The sequence below is a fragment of the Oxyura jamaicensis genome, assembly GCF_011077185.1.
Source record: "Oxyura jamaicensis isolate SHBP4307 breed ruddy duck chromosome 13 unlocalized genomic scaffold, BPBGC_Ojam_1.0 oxy13_random_OJ106674, whole genome shotgun sequence".
NCBI lineage: Eukaryota > Metazoa > Chordata > Aves > Anseriformes > Anatidae > Oxyura > Oxyura jamaicensis.
This window is the reverse complement of record NW_023304329.1, coordinates 20,728-38,467: the sequence shown is the minus strand read 5'-3', so window position 1 is coordinate 38,467 and position 17,740 is coordinate 20,728. Positions and strand designations below refer to the sequence as shown.

General features: G+C 44.5%; 1 protein-coding gene across 1 annotated transcript; it reads left to right on the top strand.

Moving 5' to 3' along the window:
• Positions 1–5: 5 nt before the first annotated feature.
• On the top strand, positions 6–9,056 carry LOC118157914 (nucleophosmin-like; the record flags this gene model as incomplete). The annotated part of the gene is made up of 9 exons (XM_035312448.1): positions 6–344; positions 1,162–1,255; positions 2,139–2,242; positions 2,617–2,678; positions 3,024–3,078; positions 4,302–4,391; positions 5,208–5,309; positions 7,640–7,714; positions 8,700–9,056. Coding segments are annotated over 9 exons (960 nt in total), but the record flags the coding sequence as incomplete, so codon positions are not given.
• Positions 9,057–17,740: the final 8,684 nt, after the last annotated feature.

Genomic DNA, 17,740 nt, shown 5'->3' with positions numbered 1-17,740 from the left:
CCCCCCAAGCTTTTCTGTGTTTTCATCAAAGCAATTGTCTGCAATCACACCCTGTAAGCACCAGTGTTAAGGGGAAAGAAGTTACTGGCTGCGGGAGGAGTGCAACTCAGTCATTAGCATTCAGAATCACAGACATCAGTCTTGAGTCACAGAACAGTGAATGTGCTCTAAAAGTCTTTGAGTATTTGAGATTCTCAGAATATGTACTGTTCTTTGTTTTACAGGTTACTTTAGGGGCTGGAGCCAAAGATGAATTACATGTTGTAGAAGCAGAAGCATTGGACTATGAAGGCAACCCTATTAAAGTAGTACTGGCGTCTCTGAAAATGTCTGTGCAGCCTACAGTAAGTAAATGAGCAAGAAAGCATCTGTTACAAATTGGGTCTCAGGTGAGAAGGACAAGTTAGTAAAGGTTTCGGTTGTCTGGATTGTAATGATCTGCAAGTGATGTAGTGAGGCATAGTCAGTGGGTTCAGAGAAGTGTCACCTTTGGCACATGCCAGGAATACAAGCTAAATGGATATATATCTTTTTGCACCTAGCAGACTTGTTCTAGTCACCTGGAGATGATAGACTTCGGTTCAAATTGCGCATTTTTAAAGAAGCTGTATTAATTGTGCACGTCATCTCCGTGCATACAAATGTATGTATTTGCAAGTGGGTGCATCTCTAGTCTGTGTTGCTTTCTTGGAGCCTGGGATGAGAAAATCTACTTTTTACTTCAGATCGGAAATTCTTACAAGATTGTAAAGATGATTATTACCTTCTGTGGAATTAAAGGCACCTTCCTTTGATTCTTGCCATCTGGAATGTAATTTGAATCGGGGTTGTTGATGTTGTGCAAGTGGAACTGCACAATGCTGGGGGCAGGTGTGATGGTTGATCTTGAAATTATCATTGCTGCAATGATGTACAGAAACATGGATTGGTCTAGTTTTGAAAAGCGTGATTTAATTATGATATACCATGACTGTTGTAAATCCAGCCCTGTTGTGGCTCTTAGACTCGAAACACCTCTGGAATATTCTGTCAGTTTGAAACTTGTAATTGCTGTATTACCATTGGAATCTCCAGATTTCGGTGCTGTTGGTTTTGTTTGAATGGATTGCTTGTTATACACACCTCACCTTCCATAGTTAATGCTTTTTTTAATTTACCTAGGTTTCACTAGGCGGCTTTGAGATCACGCCACCAGTCACCTTGAGGTTGAAATGTGGTTCTGGGCCTGTTTATGTCAGCGGTCAACATCTTGTAGGTATGTATTGTTCTGGTTGCTAATCTTCAAAACTAACATTTATTGATTTGCAAAACAAAGGCTTTTTACATGTTCCTGAAGTCAACATGCATGTTACAGCTGGTCAGCATGCTGTGTTGTATCAGTGTTGTGTGCATAAGGCATTGCTGTTGGAAAGTTCCCATGTTTGAGCCTGAATTGCACTGGGGCAGAGCCCTGAGACCTTACTGTTAACGTCACCAGAACTTTAGAGGTGTATCTGGTATCTTGAGCAATGCATTGACTGTCTTCAGAAGCCTGAAGTGACTGAGGGCAAAGGAGTTCAGAGAGATGCTTATATACACTTTCTTGCCTCCTTTTTGTATGGGTAAGGGGAGTTGTCAGCCTCTCAATTTGGGTTCTAATTGCTCCCCTTAAAAATGGGTGCTGCTGTTCCCCATATGGGAGCTTTCTCCTTACCTTAGAGTCTGAGAAGACTGAATTATTTTATCTTTTTTTTTTTTTTTTTTTTTTTTTTTTTTTTTTTTTTTCAGTAAAGGATAAACCAAGCTTTTCCTTTATAGAACTGTCTTGAAACTGATCTTTCTAGAAATTCTTAAGTATGTCCTGGATATGGGGAGGTACTTGCTCTTACCTTCCTATGGCTTTTTTTTTTGCGATGAGTGTTGTAGCATATGGGTATCTTTTATCCATTCTTGGATTTTGGTGTAGTAGTATCTGCACCCAGTCATCTGGAAGAGCTTCTGGCCTTAGTGGTTAGTGCTGATAGGAAGCTTGCTCAATTGTTTCCAGCATTCCAAGAAGGCCTTACTTAGTTGTGGGTGATAATTTGTTTTACTAGTAATCTCGTTTTTGCTATTGTTAAATGAGGTGGGTATTTTACATGTTGCCATCTTTTTATCAGCATTAGAGGAAGAACCAGAATCAGAGGATGAGGAGGAAGATACCAAAATTGTGAATGCCTCAGCAAAGAGACCAGCAAGTGGAGGAGGAGCTAAAACACCACAGGTATACTTCTGATTTGTTGGTCTGCAGAATTTTCTTTTGGTTTGGTATTTATTCTGCCTAAGAATGAGTGGTTAGATTATTTGCAGTGATTTACTTAATAAGTGGTCTGACATTTCGGGGGGAGGGGGAGGAGGCAGTTATTTTGCACTTAGATCTGGAGACGTATTAAGTTACAGGATGTGTTAGCTACAGATTGTTTTCAAAGCCTTGCTGAATAGGCTAATATGAAGCCTACTTATGTAGAAACTTTGACCACTGAAGTAACTCAATATGTGCAGATTTTGGAATAAACATTAGTGTGCTGCAAGAGTTTGAGCTGAAACACTGTAGTGTAAATCCTTAAAATCTTTTTTTTGTTTGTTTTTTTAAAAAAGAAAAAAGCAAAACTATCAGAAGATGATGAAGATGATGATGAAGATGATGATGAGGAGGATGAGTACGTATTTTTGTTTTGTTGAGATGAGTGACATAACTAGATGTTAAGTGAGGAAGCGACTTCTTGGTCTTAGCTACCAAAAATGAGCTCAAATTTATCTCCACAATGTAACCTGAATCAGTGTTATTCAAATATGTAATACTGGGTTAGGAAACTTTGTTTCCTATAGCTCAGTAACTTTGAGTAAATTCAGAATTTCTTTAGTACTACTGCAGAGCCCTAAGATTCACACATTGAGTACTAAAGCAAAGGGAGTACCTTTAAATACAGCACTAAGAGTATTTGGCCTAACACCTTGTCATGTGTTCAGACAAGTTATGGTGAGTGACCACTTTCTAATTCTAGTGATGAGGACGACTTGGATGATGATGAGGAAGAGATTAAAACACCAATGAAGAAAGTAAGTGGCATGTTTGTGTGTATCTATTCAATGTAGACATAGTGACCCCTCTTGATGTGCTAATGCCAGGTTAACAGTTCATCCATACAGGAGGGACAAGTACTCACCTCCTTCTTACTAGATGTTAATTAACTCTCATGAATTTGATGTGAATAGTCATCTGATTTTTTACTTTGTTACAGAGGGATGGCTGGGTGCTTCTTAACTGTATACCCATGTGCAAAACTCAGGCTGTTGTGGTTTTATGTATAAAATCCTGTTGATACATGTGGATTGTGTTTTGCCATTTCAATTAGTCCTGCATGCTGTGAGAAAGGTCTTAGTGACTTTCTTCAATTAAAAAAAGTTCTAAACTGTGTGAGCCTATAGGAAGAGACTTGCTTCAGGCAGCCAAGTGCTTGAATGTGAAATTACATCAGCCCTGGAGTGCCATCTGGTGGTAAAACTAAGTAAGACAATTTGGCAGTTGTAGAGATGAAAGACGGTGATTTTTTTAAGACTTATATTTGCACGTTGACATTCTTAGAAACAAACATTTAATGTTTTATTCCACTAAATGCTTCTTTCTCCTGATGAATTTCCTTAGGTAATAGTGCAGGGTGGCTTAAGGTCTGATGAAGATTGTGTTTGACTGCAAGTTTCCGGCTATATAATCAAGTCTAGCATGACTGAAGGAAATGGTCCCTTGATTACATATTAATACAAGAATCCCATTCTTAAATCTGTGTATGGCATTGCCTTTGCACATCCTGAACAAGATTTCTGTATAACATACCAGAGAAGAGCTAATGATTGTGTTACAAATAACAAGTAGTGCTGGTCAGATCTTAGGCTTGCAGTGACATCTAGAATTCATTTATATTTTTAAAAAAAGACTCAAGCCTTGCACCATCTCTGCCCAAAAAATGCAATGGTCTTACATACCCCCTTAGATAATTATATAAATGTATGGAAAATAAAGTCCCACATAGTTGTATGGCATCATAACAAAATTGTCTTGACTATGTTCTGTATTGTTGGACCATCAGTTTGTCACTTGAGTTTCTGTTGCATAAGCTATTTATGCCCAAATAACAGGCACTGATCATACTGCACAGGAAACAAGGGTGCCTTTTATCTTGAGGTTAAATAATATGTATTTGTCATAGAGTCTTTTTAGTATTATTTTAACAGGTATAACAGCAGTTTTTCATGACAAATATGCTTAAATGCTTTCTTTTCAGCCTGTCCGTGAGCCTTCAGGAAAAAATATGCAGAAAGCAAAGCAAAATGGAAAAGACTCCAAGCCGTCCACACCAGCATCCAAAACAAAAGTGAGTGAAGGCAGATGAGTCAAATGTTTGTTCTACTGTGGAAGCCAGTTTCCTTGCCTACCAGAAACAAAATGTACTAATCCTAAGTTCGTGAATGAATAGGAACCATGCTGTTGCTTCATTGCATTGTGTTGCCTTGTGAAACTCTTCGGTAAAACTGCCTTTACAACTACAATAGCTGGTACTTGTAATCAGCTGTGTAACAGGAGACCGTTGCTATTAAGGAATCTCTCTTTTGGTTCTAGTTTGCTACCTACCTTGTCCCAGCAGTGCTGCTTTTGTGGCTTAATATCTTGGATTCAGAAACTGACCTGTGTGCGAGCTGAAAGTTTTCTTCAGTTCTGTACTTGTCAAGCTTCCTTATGCAGCTTTTCCTTCCTGCGTGTACTCAAATAACTGTACAGGGAAGGTCAGTACAGAAATTAGAGTGATATGGACAGCAGCATAGCACCTGGAAAACACTGTGGCTGTGTACCTTTTTTAAAGTATGAATTGAATCTGGCTGCATTTGCGGAGCAAATTGAAATCACTGAATGTTTGGCCTGTTTTCAGTTTCACTTGTGTTGGGAGAAACAGCTGTGTTGATGAGTGCACAGAAGCATAAGATAACTGCAGTTAAACTCCTAACTTAGCATTCTTTACATTTTCTTTGAAGAATGTTTTGGAAAATACAACTTTTTCTGTGACTTGTTAAAAACAATCTGAAATGTCTGTGATAGTTCTTGTATTAAATATAAATTAAGATTTTTGTTTTTTGAAAAATTGATTTTGTGTACTGAGCAGCTTAATATGCAATTTTCTAACAATATTTTACAGACTCCAGATTCCAAGAAGGATAAATCTCTAACTCCAAAAACACCAAAAGTCCCTCTGTCGTTAGAGGAGATTAAAGCAAAAATGCAAGCATCCATAGACAAGGTGAGTTTTCTAAAACTTTAGGTTTCGTCAGCCTTATTTATAATACTTCTGCAGCAGAAGAACGTTGTTTAGAAATGTTTGCATGTCACTGCTTGCAATCTTGTTAGCAGAGGATATTGATGTTGAAGCTCAGAAATGAAAACTCATTTAGGATAAAGATGAGCATTGATACTCAAGAGGAAATGAACAAATAAATTGTTACTCTACCGATAGGTGAAGTTAGTGAACTGTCCTAGTTTGGGGGGGGGAGAGGAGGGGGAATGACTTGACTAAATGGTGCAGCCTGTAAGGCTTTGCAACTTCCAGAAGGGGGAGATAGGTGCTTGTGATTAAAAGAACTGCATTTTGGTAGAAATGCTCTGTCTGTAGGTTTGCTGGGTAAAAGTGTAGAGGATGATAGCAATTCCCTCCTCGTTAGCCAAGTTTGGATGTGTGTGCTAGCTAGGGGTGAAGTACAGTACAAACAAAGCTTTACTGCAGAATAGGTGGTGGTGGGGATCTGACATGTATGCTGTGCTACTGTTGTGTTTTTTCTTCATTGACTCAGAATTGCATAAAGAGCATGTGGCAGATCCAAACTCTTTGTTGGAAATTTATTTGTGGACAAAGCTAAAGTCTAGGCTGATGTCAGTGCTACAAAGAGTTGTGGTTTTAGAGCGTAAAGAGTTTCTTCCTAATAGCTCAACTAAATCTCCACTCTTGGTTAAAGCCATTACATCTTGTCCTGTCACTACACTCCTTGACAAAGAGTTCCTTCCCAGCTTCCCTGTAGCCCCCTTTAGGTACTAGAATGCCGCTGTAAGGTCTCGCTGGAGCCTTCTCTTCTGGCTGAACAATTCCAGCTCTCTCAGCCTGTCTTCAGAGGAGAGGTGCTTCAGCCCTCTGATTGTGGGAGCATTAGGTTGATCTTGGGTTTACATTCTTAGTTTTAAGGCAGTTTTGTCCCACAAATGTGAAATAAAGCAAAAAGGGTTTAGGTGTATATAGTAGGTACAGAGTGATATATTGACGACACTGATGTATGACACGTAAGCAATGAATGATATGACAGCTAATTGGGATAGAAATACCTATCCCTAAATTGTGAACCCGATGGTGACGGATGGTATCATTCTGCTAGGTCAAGCTAACCTCTTGGATCAGATGGGCGTTAGGGTGGTTTTCATGCATGACTCACGGAGGAGCAATGATCAGTGTTTCTGCAGTGTAGGCAGAAGGGGCTTAGCTATTCACGGTAGGCAGAGATGTCCCTTTGGAAGGAAGGATACACACCAGTTAATTGGCAGGTAGCTGTAGGTTACACTTCTCATTGCTGAAAAGTTTTTACTGGGAAATGCAGTGTAGGCACAGATACCGTAGAAGCAATAGCAGGCAGCTTTAAGGCTTTCCAAGATGTTGTTGGTCTGCCTTAGTAAGGCAAAAGGTTTGTGTGGCTTTTTGCTGTAACAGCCAGCAAGATAACAGCTTCAGAAATAGCTTTATTAACACAGTTCAGGGAGTCGGCTCCAGTAAGAAGATAGCTAATAGAAAAGTGACAGTACTTGGTAGGTAACACTTTGTCTAAATACAAGCTTTTTGGTTGTAGTATCTCATTTTCACATAATCTTAGTGTAGCTTTGTATTCCTTGAACATCAAATTACCATATTCTGCAACCTGCTAAGTGTACTGTCGTAGTTAGCTGGATACTTGAACTGATATACCTGAAGAATTGCTCATGGGGCACGCGAGAGGATAATTCTAATGTGCTGTATCTTCCTCCCTGGAGATGGGAGGTGTGAAGATGAACGTAGATTGTGACTTACTCAGTCTGTTTGTATGTTTGAGTATGTACAAAGACAGTTTCAGAGATGAAAAGAAAATGTCTCAAATAGTTCATTAAATTCTTAGAACTGCGGTATCAGAATGAGACTTACGGGTTTGGTGGAGGGAATGTAGGTGGGAGATGACTTAAATTTTTGCTTTGGAGAAGAGCTAAAGCAGATATGTGTCGCAAGTTGCACCCTGCAGTAGGAATCCTTAAATGTGGAATTAGTTCTAGTTGATCTGAAAAGCACAGGAATGTTGCCTACAGGCTGCTTGCTGTTGTGTTTTGGAGCATGAGCAACGATATTTGTACGGGCATTTCAGTGTGTAGGCACACGCTGCTGGGAGAAATACCTGGGTACTGTAGAAAAGCAAACTTTTAAAAAATGGTTTGATTGGTTTTGGATGTTTCAAGTTGAGTTTGGTAAAATTCCCCTTGTATTGCAAAGGATTTAAGCTTTGTCGGAGTTGTTTGTTGGAATGATGAAATGGCCTGCATACGCTAAATTTATTTTTTTCAAAATAGGGTTCTTCCCTTCCTAAGCTGGAACCCAAATTCGCCAACTATGTTAAGAATTGTTTCAGGACGGAGGACCAGAAGGTAACTAAATTTATTGAAACTTGATAAAATCCAAAAACTTTTATAACCTGACTTAGGGATTCTTTTCCACTTCTTAATCTTTACAAGCTTTGGACTGTTTCAAAGGGTTACAAACCATGAACAATACTTCAAATTAAATAAATGGGAACGGTTTTAAGGGTTTAGTTGGCTAAGATGAGAAAGCTAATATTTTATTACATTTTTCCAGCTTTTATATGGTTGGTAAATTATCTCTTGCTTACTAAACCCACAGAATTTTCCTTTTGGCACCATATTGGCTAAGGAAATGAGCTGTGGTTTTCCTTGCTGCTGAAGTTGGCCACCTAGGCCAGTCTGCTGTTCAGCCTTTTGTTGGGGAGGGTGTCTGGGAGGGGGAACTGTTTTGCAATTGATATTATGGCTTTCTTGCTGCGTTTTCTCCCAAAGTCAACTGAACTCTTGTAAGAGGGCAAGCCAAAAGGTGGTATCAGGAAGCAAGTTTCTGAATTAGTTATTACTCAACATGTACTAGGTTAAAATGTGTCTTAGATTTCCCTATCAAAATTCCTGTAAGTTAAGACTTTCTTCCAGTGACAGAATTCCTTATGCTTTCCTGCTTCCTTCAGTGGTTCAGAGTAAACTTGTGTGATAGACAAATTGATAGGTTCTTGAAAGAATGTTTAAAAGCAGTTAGCCTCATCTAGTGCAGTTGGTCTGACATTAGCCAGGGTAGGCAGAGTTCAGCCAATATTTGCCTAGCTGGTCCACACCCATCCTCTTACCTTCACTGAATTCTTACTATTGCGACTGAGTGAATAACAGTCTTCTAGCAGAAGGAGCTAGTGTGTTCTTTCAACTTAGTTTTCTCTGAAAGAAATGCATTTCTGTTGTAATTTAATGTTAGTAATTTATATATTAAGTAGAGATAGTAAACTGAAAATAATAAAAATAGATTTCAATTTATAAAAATAGATTTCAATTCTAACTTTTTTGTGTACACTTCCAGGTCATTCAAGCTCTCTGGCAGTGGAGACAGACTCTGTAAGAAAAGAAAACAGTTTAAACAGTTCATTAAAATCTGCAGTCTTACTTCTGTAACCATTATTTGGCTGTCCTTTTTACAAATGCTGAAAGAGCTTTCCCTACAGTGTCTGATAAATGTCATCCAGATTACCTTGCCAAGAATGTGTTGTCCAAAATGCCTGTTTAGTTTTTAAAGATGGGACTCCACCCTCAGCTTCATTTTAAGTATGTATGGAATGTTTTGATAAGGCATGGTGGTGGTGGTGGTCAGACAAATGGAAATGGTGGGAAGACTAAATGTACGTGGAAAAAAAATAAAATTTAGTATTTTAATAAAGTACTATCGTTTCTTTTTTAAGGGTTGGGGTAGTCTGCATACTAAGTGCAGAAGATAACAGGACTTTAAAGTTACTGTAGGAACTACAAAGTATTTTAGCTACTTCTCTTTAGCAAGTATGCATCAGTCAACTTTGTCATCAGTGTTGTCAACTTCAAAAACAACTATCCCAATTGCACGAGTTTTACAGCTACCGAGCATTCGGCTTGGTGAGAAGACTAGGTGGTAAGCGGGACTTTACTCTTGTCTGGAAGTGACCACTAATTACATAATTGCATAAAACAGCCCTTCCTGCATCTCAATTTCTGACCTGCTTCATTGGTCTTTGGTTTATGGTTTTTCTCTAACAACTAAATTTGTAGGGCTTGTGATTCCACTTGTAAAATGTAATGCTTTTGATTTGGGAATTGCTGGCAGTGCTGTTATTCTGAGGGGCTACAGTCTCTGAGGTTGTCTCAATGACTGGGGTAATGGTTTTGTGGAGGAGAGAGTAAGCTTCAGTGCTGAAGGGTGTGCCTAGAGAACTCACAGAGAGAGATCAGTGACCAGTGGATAAATTCCTGGGAATGGTGGAGGGCTAATCTCCAGCCTTTGAAGACTTGCAAATCCCCAAAGCTCAGATGGGCAGGTAGTCTGCATCACTTACTCAGATAATTTTCCGAGGTACTCCAGATAATGGCTGTCCATGTTCAAGCTTAATCCTTCAGTTTAAGTGGGGCAATTTCTGTACAACTTCTAACATTGGCCTTTGGGGGGAAATCAGAGTAAAATCATGATCAAACTTTCTAAGCAGGAAATGTCCTTTGAAGTGGCTGAGATAGCAAAATGGAGCCTTACTAGCTATTTTTTGGTTTTGATCCTAAGGATACTATGAGGTTGATTTAGAATTGTTTGTTGGGCATATTCTTACTGTCATACGAAGTAGAAATGCCAAGGTAAAAAGGTACTTCTGCGTGAAGGGAGGAAGGGACGTGTGGATGATACGCCTGGCATTGTGAACTTGTCCTCAAAGCTCTTGTCTAAATGCTGTATTGCTTCAGGTGCTTGAATGCTTTATCTGTGTAGTAACTGCAGTAATGGTATGAAGATCTAAACGATACTTAATAAACACTTAAACAGTTGTAACTATTAAGCTTGATTTAATCCTTGTGATGTGTGAGAATTAATACAACTTCCTATTTTTCCCAGCAAAAATCTTAAATTTGAGAACTGAAAGGCGTGAAAGCAGGTCTTAGCAGGTTCAGGATTTTTTCTGCCTTGAACAGTTGGAGTCCTACAGAGGTTGCCTTTGTACCACATGGTTGAAACAAAACGTTGGGTTGTACTAGCTGGGCATGGGATCTCTTACAGGGTGTTCAAGTTGTTCTAGAAGCAGAATATATTGTTTAATTTGTAAAATCGTCCATGAAAACATCGTTTGCTATTACAGAAACTCATTTCTGTAGTGGAGATGCTGGGTGTGATGGAAGCAGATGGAACTGTCGGGAAGCAAATGCTTCCTTTGGGAAAAACAAAGCCAAGCACTATGCATGGTAGGGAAGCTAAACCACAGTGCAAGTCTAGTGTCAAAGATGCATTTAAGCTTGACTATAATTGCAGCATGTGAAATGGCAGAGCCATGAGTGTTTGAAATGCCTGTTTCGGTGGGGTTATGTCAATAGATGATGTCATATGCACAAGTGAGCGCAAATTTCCCTAGTGAAATAGAGCTAATGGCACAGACAGGCTCGTTTAAGCAAAATTGCCCTCAATTTTGGCTGAAACATATGAAAATTGTACAGTAATTTTAGCAAGAGGTTATCCAGCCAATAAAATATTCTGAATATTAAATGTTTAAGAAAAGCCATGGTGTTTTCTGCCTACAGGTCACTGACCAAAGCAGGACAGTGGGTGCAGCCATGTTTGGCATGAGGATTGCAGGGGGAAGATGGAGCCTATATGGGCAGTTCTGGTTGGAAAATGTACTCTTAAAGTATGTAAAGCCACATCTGTCAGGCTGCCATTACACATTGAGGCATCTTAGAAGCATCTACATCATGGCATAAAAACGATAAGTTTAATTAGCTCCAGTTAGTTGGCTTACTCTGTTTTCTGTCAACTTACGGTCTTGCAGCTACGGTCTTGAGCGGTTGGTGGCTCTCTGCTGCCTGCTCCCCACTTGGCTCTGTGCTGCGTGGCACTGCCCCAGCCCTCCCAGAGCCAGGCTCTGCCTACTCCTGCCAGTCACGTCTCCAAACGCTTCGGTCCTGTTGGGACTGGCTGGCTGATGACTGCTGTGGGCTTCCTGGGCTGTGCAGCCGTGTCCTGCAGGTAGGATTTCACAGGCAGCTGCCAGTTCTTCCAATTAAAGTTCTTTTGACTGGAGCCTAAAAGGTTGAATTAAAAAATCCGTTTAAGCTTAGATTTGAAGAGAAGATACCAAATACAAGATGGGTTGCTGGAGTATTGTTAAGTATTGTTCTTGAATTTCTGCAGTGTTTCCCTTGAACATGTTAATGGCATGATTGCAATAAAACTGGAATGTTTTGATAGAAATGGTTGCATCCAGTGCTGGGGACTACAAAAGCCTGTGTGGTTCTGGTCCTTGAGGATGGCTTATCTGAAAGCACAGAGGTAGAGAAAGAGTAAAGAGCAGTGATGCAAGCACAGGTGTTCTCACGTGCCATGGCAAAGCAATGTGCCTTGCCTTTACAGTGGGGTTAACACTTATTCAGGTGGCTGTTCCTCAACTTCTGCTGCATGGTGTTGGCTGCAGCCTCGGCTGCTCCTGATACGTGTTTTATCTCCAGGTCTGCTGCCTTGAATCTGGACATCTCGTTTCTGAGGAGGAGATGGAAGGTCCTGTAGTGAAACAGCCTTTCTCGGCTTCAGGAGGTCTTGGTTGTGTCTTCTTCCTAGTGCTCAAGAAAAGTGCTTGTGGCTTCCTTAACTGCCTTGGGGCTCTGTTTGCTGCTCCCATACAATTAGGACATCACGGAGCCTAAGACAAGCGTGGGCCTCGACTGCTTCACCTGCGCTCAGCACTGCTTGGAGCATTTGGAGAGGCACAACCCCAGCATGGCTGGCAGGAGGGTGGAAGGGAGCATGTGTGGGCTGAGGTAATGGAAAGCAGGGCCAGGATGGGTGGTGGTTCCAGGCTCCTTGCCACCCAGACAGTCCCTCGGGGCTAAGTTCATGCTGGAACATGCTTTGTCCTCCCCTCCTCTAGTAACGTTACCAAGTGCCCCAGGCTATGTCCTGTCTCCTTCCAACGTGCCATTATTGACTTGCAGCCAACCTCTCCCAACTTCTCCTGCCCTCATTCCCTGTGGAACAAGCCGATCCCAATTCCTCTTGCTGCTTCCCCAAAGGGGAATTAAAGGCTGTATCCTGCTTGTGAAATGTCGTAGACAAAGCGCCAAATGATTTTGGTGGTTTGGAGCTGAGCGTTCGATGGAGTGTCTTTATCCCTGTCCCGGTCTAATGGGCAGTAGGTCCTGGCAAGCAGCAGAACGTGCAACTGGTTGTATTGAGTGAGGTTTGGAGGCTTTGTGATCTGTTATTTATTAAGGGTTGCTTTGTCTGAGCACTGACTCCTCCATTTGATTGAAAGGGCAGAGCAGAGCCTGCATGGCCAGGCACAGGAGAACAGGGGGTGCTGAGGTGCCTGCAAGTGCTGATCTTGTCCTTCCTTTCTCAGACAGCAGAGGGAATCCCCCAGCCTCTCTCTACTTGCTGCTTGCTTTTTACCTACACTTACACTTTTGGATGCAATTTGGTGTGTTGTGTTGGATCAGCTCTTCAGTGGCTGGCTGTTGGTTGTCTGTTACGCAAGTGGCTCTTTTAAGAGGGGATTTGAAGCTGTGCTTTATTTGGACCAAATAAGTCAATCAAAAATATAGTGTTAATTAAGATGTTATAAAATTGCAATGTGGAGGCCACTTGACTCTTCTAATTGCAGGCGTGGGCTGTGGTCAGCTGTTTTGGGATGGCTTTTGTGCTGCTGCTTACTTCAGAAACTTTCTCCCCTTGCACCACATCTATCAGCGCTCCCAAACCCAGCCAGAAGGGCCTTTGTGGGAAAATAATCCGAGGAGAAAACAAAGAATCAGAAAGGGTAATGAATCAAAAAAGAGCAAATGGAGTTGAGGGTCAAAATGAGAGCAGGAGGAGTGGAGACCCTGCAGGAGACGGTCACCATGGGGCTCTGATGGTGCCTGCGGCTTGCAGAGGTGTCCTGGCAGGCAGTGCTGTGCTGCCCGTGAGCTTGTTAAGCAGTGGGAATGGGGCTGGTGAACTTCTTGTTTTCCCATGAGTGTCCTTGCCGAGAGGCTTCCACTGACACAAGCCATTACTGAGGGCAGTAACACGTCATGGGGTCACCAGGACAAAGGAGACCGAGCCTTGTGATCCCGAGACTGCAGAATGACACAGAGGCTGGAGGATTTGGGCTTTTTTAGGGTCTCAGACTAAGGTGAGATACTTCTGCTTGTTCCCTCCAGCTTTGTGGTTCAGAACAGTCCCTGCCAACTCATTCCCACTTACAGCACTGTTTTCCTGGTCCCTCTTGCTCTCCCAGTATTTAGACAACATTTGAACACCGATGTGAACCCTGTGCCCCTGCATGAGTCCATTCCGTGCTGTGGCTGTAGCTTGGAGTGTCCCTGAGAGGGTGAAGAGCTGCAGAGGTAAATGGGTCCAGCCCTGCCCTGCTGCTGGACAGGGGGACTTCCAGGGGATCTTTTTGCAGAGCTGTGGTGGGTTTTCCAGGGAAGGGTCACGTTTGGGTGTATTTTGTGGAAACAGCAAGATGACCCACCCATCTGTTATATTTCAAGTTATGGCTCTGAAGCCAGGTGCTCTTCAGTAGAAATGCACCTTTTTTCAGCCTCTTTTTTAGAAAGAACTGAGCTCTTTTGACTTTTTTGAAAGGTACCTGATGCAGGTACATGACAAGGAAAAAACTCATCCTGCCCAACTTTGTTTTGCAAAGCTAAGGAAAGACTTGAGTGGGATGTGCTGAGTGACCTCTGCTTGGTCTTCAGTGGCGGTCTGAGGGCGCAGTTACCACTGTAGTCCTTCCTCCTGCGACTTCAAGGGGAGATCATAAAGCCCACGGAGCTTCTCCTAGCGAGCAGCCTGCAGCCTGCCTTACGTATTGGATCTCAGCAGGGTTGTACCCAGGGCTGTCCCTGCAGCCGTGCGCAGGAGCACGATGCACCTTCACTGCTGGTGCTCGCTGCCGCACCGAATCCTGCACAGGGACGTCTGCTTCTGACTTCTTACGGGTCTGATGCTCTCTGGTAGAAGGTCAGGACATGCAGCTGAGGCTGCTACCAACGCAAACACCTCGGAGATCCATGGGGGATGCTGAACCTAAAGCCCTCGCCCAGGGTTGCATGTTGCTCCAAATCGCATCAGCCCCAAAGTGCCCCGTGGGGCCACGCGTGGTCGTGCAGCCTCCGCATGAGGTCCTGCCCATGGGACAGTCCCTGGGCAGCGCGTGGGAGCCTGTGGTGGTGGCGTGGGCAGGGACCCGTCCTCCCCAGTAGAAAGGCTCCATGGGCTGGGCTTGAGGTGGGGACTTGCTGGAGACAGCTTAATTCAGGAGACTTCAGTTAAAGAGGTTTATGTTTAAGAGCTGTTGAGCTGAAAAGCTCCAAGTTAAGGAAATACTAAGTTTTGAAGCTTAACAGCTTGCAACTTTTTTTTTTTAGGGAAAAATGAAACCATGGAGGAATATAAATCCAAGGAGCCAAGCTCTAGGATTTAATGCAGTGCAAAGGCTGGAATTTCCACTGGTTTGTCTAGGGTCCTCTGCAGAGGTTTGTCTGTTCTTCCTCCTTCCAGAAGCACTGGAGCAGCTGCTGTGTGCTCTCCCAGGGGACCTGTGATGCCTGTGGGTGGTGGGACCAGAGAAAGCCCAGGGTAAAGCAGTGATGCCATTGCCTCCATTCCCAAGAAGCCAAGGAAGCTCCTGGGAGCAGCCTTGCTCTCCCTGGGCCGGCAGTGCTGTGTGGGCTGGGGGGTCCTGGCCAGCTCCCTCCTCGTGGGACTCCGTGCTGTCCTAGCTTGTTGTCCCTCCCATTTGTATTGCTAAATGAAAGCTGCCAAGGTTGATATTCCATTATTTGCAATGATTTGTTCTTCTATGATTCTGCTGTACATTATTCCACTCTTTCCTACTGCCCGGGGACTTCAGGGCGTTCTTCACAGCCCTCTGCTTGGTGCTGCTCGATGGATTTTTCTTCACCCAGGCTGCAGGCAGAGACCTTCCTCTCTCTCCAGCCAGGCTTCCCAGCAGCTATGGCATGGTCAACGCTTCTCCTTGCTACGCAGGGGTCACGGCACACCTGAGATCAGTGGTGCCAGTTCTTGGGTCCCTTGATGGAGACAGAGGGCCGGGGACTGCAGAGGCTTTTTGAAGCCCTGCTGGGGAAGCAATGGGACTCGTGCTGTGGGCTGAGTCCCAGGCTAGGCCCTCTCCCAGCTCTGGTCTCCTGCAGGGCTCTGTGTCCCCATGGATGAGTTTCTGTTAGAAATTGCAGCCTTGCTTGCTAACCCTTTCTGTGGCCTAGATATCCGTAAGTCCAAAAATCGCAGTGTGCCTCTGTGCTTTGTGCTTCCAGGCTCCAGCCCGGAGTGTGCGGCCGAAGCTGCATCCTGCCTTTGCTCATCACTGTGACTGAATGTTGTGGTGCTGAGGCTTAGCTCCTGTCCTCCTGGGCATCAATTTGGGGTTGTTTTGTGCTCTTCTGTTAAATGAGAATAGTTGTAAAGTATCCACCCCCTGCATGGCCAATCTGTGGGGCACAAGAGTTCCCAAAATCCTTTCTCTTGGGCTGAAGTTGTTTCTTTGTGTGTGTGCTGGGTATGGATGGAATACACACCGCATCCCTTCCACAAGATGGCTTTCCTTTTTCAGAGAGCTTAAAATGTAAAAGTCCTCTGTAAATTGATTTTCAGTAAGAGTCACTGCAAGGGCAGAGATTCAGAATCCCATGGGGCAAGACCAGCGTAGGTACAGTCGGGGCTGAGCTGAGTTGCTGAACTTGTTGCAAAACGTGAGCCTGGGGTTTTTGTTGTGCCTTTAAACCCTGGCTGCAAGGGAGGAAGGGCCCTGGCAGCGCAGGGTGCCAGGATCCTGCACCGGCCTTCTTGTCCCAGTTCCGAGCTCCAGATGCACAAGGGCATCCTGCAGCTGGGAAGGTTTCCCCCTCCCTTAAGCTCGCAGCCCTACCGGAGGCGCTGTGCCCCGTGAAGCTCCCTCTGGCTCGCTGACACGAGCAGGGAAGGGGACGCCCCGGCAGCCTGGGCGGCGTGCTGCTGAGCGAGGAGTGGTGAACGTCCAGCTCTCCGTAACCGCTGTGCCGGCCTTCGCACCCAAGCTGTGCTGCACCACAGGGAATCAGCTCACCCACCGCTATTAGTGTTGTTATTCTCTGGATAACCATTAGGATTTTAAAGACTAAAGGGCTTTGTCACACTCCTGAGGCACAAAACACGGATCTTCTTCAAATGAAAACCCCATTTGTGATCACATAGGGGGTATTTTTGGGATGAACCCCCCCCAACTCAGCATGTCCTCTTTAAAAGCCACCAGCCCTATGTCCAGTGGGGATCCAGCAGTGTGAGGTGCTGGCTCCACAGCTTGAGTGGTGCTCAGGTGGCTTCCTGGTGTCACCACAGCCCTCGTGGGTGACAGGTCCCAGCCTGGGCTGGCTCAGGAGATGCTGTTCTCGGTGAGGAGCTGCTGACATCAAAGGTGGTGCATCCCCCCCGCGGGGTCTGCAGATCGCGGTGGATTTGGGGGTGTTGAGCTTGGTTGCATGTCCTGAGCACTCCCCAAACCCTCTGCCAGCTCCTGTAGGGCCAACCAGGAGCTGGTGTCACGCTGTTGATGGCTGAGCTGATGCTTCAGGAATGACAATGGGCCAGTGGGTCCATCTTAGGTCAATAGGTCGTAGGACCCAAAATCTGGGGTTGTGTCCCGGAGCCAGATGTGCTCTGATGGGGTGGGATGAGGGTTCACGGCTGAGTTAGGGACTTTGCCCCTTCACAATGGGTTGCTCGCTAGTGGTGGTGCTCCAAGCCTGGCAAGTCCCCTCAACTGCTCCCTAGGGACGCTGCGTAGGGAGAGCAGCTTTGGTGTGCCTCACATTAGCCATTTGGGGTTTTCTGGTCTAGGGGAAGGAGCGAATTTAGCAGTTGCCAGCACTTTGCTCAGCAAGAGCCCTGTGGAGCTGTGGGTGGTGCTGGCCAGGCCTCAGCAGCTTGGGGGGGCTTTTGTGGTCCTGCTTCAGAAAGGTGCAGGGCAGCAGGGAGGGCTGCCCTCCACATCGGGGGTCTGTAGGTGCCAGGCATTGTCCTCCTGATTGTACCCCCCAGCGAGCTGCTGGTGGGCACGGGGAGCAGCTGAAGTGCTGGCAGTGGTGAGGGGCAGGTTGTGCGGGGGGCTGCGGCTGGGAAAAGGTGGTGGAGGAATTCTGGTGAGGCTGCTTGTGGGTGGAGGAAAATGTGGTGCTTTCAGTGGCTCCTACTGATTTGGGGGGGGGGGTGGAAGAGGGAAAGGTGGCAAGGGCTGTTGGTGGGGCAGGGGAAATCTGGTTTCATCCAAGGAGGGAATCGGAGGCAGCCTGTGGCACATCGGCCATCTGCAGGGGGCTGGTGGCCACGTCTGCGGCTTGTCCTGTGGGCTCCAGGCTGTG